The following is a 2,911-nucleotide window of genomic DNA, read 5'->3' as shown; positions in this document are numbered from 1 at the left end:
CACACACACACACACACACACACACACACACACACACACACACACATTTATTTAGTGCCAGAGATGATAGCTATAATACAAATATATTTTTACGCAGACTATAGAAAGGATAATAGGAAATTAAGTGATATGGTTAGCACAAAAAAACTTCCAAGGACGATCTTAATGAGAGTGAATCTTTTTATCGCAGTTCAGAGAAATAAAGATTTCTTTTCTCGTTGTTCGCGTATGTGGAAACAAGATTTTACAATATACATAAAGCGCGCAGTGAAGCGAACAATTTTTGTTGCCGCAAAATTCGCTGTTATTAAATGAACGTTAAAACGACTGTACATATGTATGTACATACCTGTATATACTGTCGCATGCACTTAACTCATAGACATTTTGCATTTGTCTACAATATCATTTGTGGATTTAAGTTCCTTGTCTCAATAAGCCATTGTGTTCGAGAAATAGTCTATTATATACATAGGTATGTGCATTTATATTAATGTATGTACTTACCTACTTCAGCTTAGATTGATATCCATATTTGCATAAAATTCTACAGCGGTACGTACAAAAACTTTTTTTTTAATATAAACTTTATTTAAACGTATAAGAAAAAACTTGAATGGGCTGGCTTCGTATATGTGCGCTTTTGTTTCGGTTATTGTGTCGGAATGGGTAGGACAAACCTTATGATTAAAATGACTTTTTTTATTTGATATTAATTAATTCTATTAAAAATTTTTTATTGAAATACCTTAAATCGCAGGCTATGAGGCTAAATGACAAGAGTATTACAATCACTGCACGAAAGACAGTTCTGCTCGAAAATAATGTTATTTTTCAGAAGCGCGGCCGAAGTAAACATATTTAAAACAAGCGAAAACAAATGAAATCGAGCGAAAACGAGCGTAAAACTTGCGATTTTTTACCATTTTTCTAAGGACTGCCTTGTGACTCATTGAGAGCCTAAGGTGTCAGGGATTGCAGTTTTGTATTAGCCGGCTTATACTCTCACTAAAAAGTTGGACTAAAGGTATCACGCCTCATCCACCTTCGTCCACCATCCCTTTAGCCATCGCACATATATTATAGGAAAGTTTTCCCTAAATAATATACAAATTTATACTACATATAAAGGCAGTAAAGAGGGAAAAGTGAGCGAAGCAGCCTTGGTAAATGAATACATCTGTTCCAGCCCAAACTTCACATGCCCCATGATGGTTTTCTCAGTATGCTCAATGTTTAAGTAAGTCGTTATGTCCCCGCTTATATTCGTGTTAGCTCCGACGAAATTCTACTAAGCTTCAGACAGATTGACTTTGACCGCGAAAAGTTGTCTCAATGCCAATCTGAGCATGGTATGGTATACAGATCCGCCCACTTCTACCCATATATAAGTTTACGCGTATAGCCATTTAGCTTGCCGGCTGCCAGGAGGCATACAATGAATTACAGGAACCTCACTCAAGTCCGGCCTTTTAGGCGAAGAGCTTGCAAATGTCTCATCCATTCTGCTAGACGTACCTACCTGAATTGTCATTTGAAGGATATGAAAACACTGCTTAGGTTAGATAACGTGAAACAAAGAAAGCTAACCTTTGAGACTTATAAAAAGAACTACGTACATGCAAAGAAAAATTTTTCGCAGTAAAAACTCTAACCAATGACATATTCATCCCCTTGAAAACATGCATTTGTACATACATACGTGCATGGCTATGAGTACAAACGAAAATATATATTCTGCTTTTATTCATCTAGTCTACGGTACTTTGCGACAGCAAAGGGAATGATTTACCACTTGATTTGTGTGATTTACGCATTTCGCGGTATAGCAGCGAACGTTGAAAGCGATTGCGTTTATAAATTAAATTAAATTGCAGCGATTTGAGCTGGAAAAGCTCTTAGTAGTAATAGTTTGTAAATATTAAAAGTATCTGTGTAAGCTTTTCTGAAAATCCTGAAAGTCATATGATTTTTTTTGTGTTCGATTTAACTAGCGCTCATTGCAGATTGAGGGTAGTGAAAAGTGTATTTTTGTAATTATAAAGTTGTATGGTATCAACGGAATTTTCATAGAAGAACAGGGTTAAATTTTTAAATTTCTAAAAATAACTATATTAAATTTTCACGCATTTAAGAAGCGTGCATGTGAGCATTCTAGTTTAACTTAGCACAGGAAGCTTTTTAAATACCACTATGCATTTAAATCCAGTTTTTTTCTTGTACTGCACGTTTTAGTATTTACTGTTTTTTGTACAAATATATCATTTGCATTTCAGCCCTACCTAAATGGCTTACGCTTTGTTTTGACCATCTTGGGCGGCACTGTATCGGTGATGGGCAGTCGTGCCATTGGTTATCCCTCAGCTGGTGCACTCGGCTGCATGACAATCGCATTTTTTGCCGGCATCCGTTGGAAGAGCCAGCAACAACGACTCACTGCACAGCAACGTCAACGTCAGTTGGAAAATGAAAATGTAAGTTCGTAGTTATTTGGAGTGGCACCACAGTATTTGTATGTATGCATTTTCATTCTAAATATAAGAGGAAAAAAATTTCAAAGTAAACCAAATATAACAACAAACACCCACATAAACGGCGTGAGTGCGATGGTAGGCTTATAGTCACAGAGCTCCTTTGCTACCCATTGACTGCACTGACTTTTAGTTAAGCAAAGTAAAAAGGTTTTTGGGACAAATAGTGATTTCTTTAGTAGATTTTATATTTAAATCTTCCAGAGTAAATACATATGTATGTATGTGAGTGTGCGCATTTGTGCTTGCATGCATGCGCGTTCATTTGGAAAGGAGATTTCGTCAAATGACAAGTGGGTGTGTTTTTGCTGCTGCAACTGCTACTTTTCGACATCTGACATGCTGGTTGGCATACATATACATAGAACTGTATGTAAACG

The 2,911-nt window shown here is 36.3% G+C and overlaps 1 protein-coding gene across 1 annotated transcript in view; it reads left to right on the top strand.

Annotated features, from left to right (window-relative positions):
• LOC118738108 (sodium/hydrogen exchanger 9B2) overlaps positions 1 to 2,911 on the top strand; it is a 72,225-nt gene that overhangs the window by 54,305 nt on the left and 15,009 nt on the right. Inside the window, exon 7 of the mRNA XM_036469027.1 lies at positions 2,277 to 2,474. Within this exon, the coding sequence (XP_036324920.1) occupies positions 2,277 to 2,474 (198 nt within the window). The remainder of the gene's footprint in view (positions 1 to 2,276; positions 2,475 to 2,911) is intronic.

Source organism: Rhagoletis pomonella, unplaced genomic scaffold, assembly GCF_013731165.1.
Source record: "Rhagoletis pomonella isolate Grant_MI unplaced genomic scaffold, Rhpom_1.0 Rhpom_scaffold_00004, whole genome shotgun sequence".
Classification (NCBI taxonomy): domain Eukaryota; kingdom Metazoa; phylum Arthropoda; class Insecta; order Diptera; family Tephritidae; genus Rhagoletis; species Rhagoletis pomonella.
The sequence above is the reverse complement of the archived record's forward strand: the minus strand, read 5'-3'. Positions and strand labels throughout refer to the sequence as shown.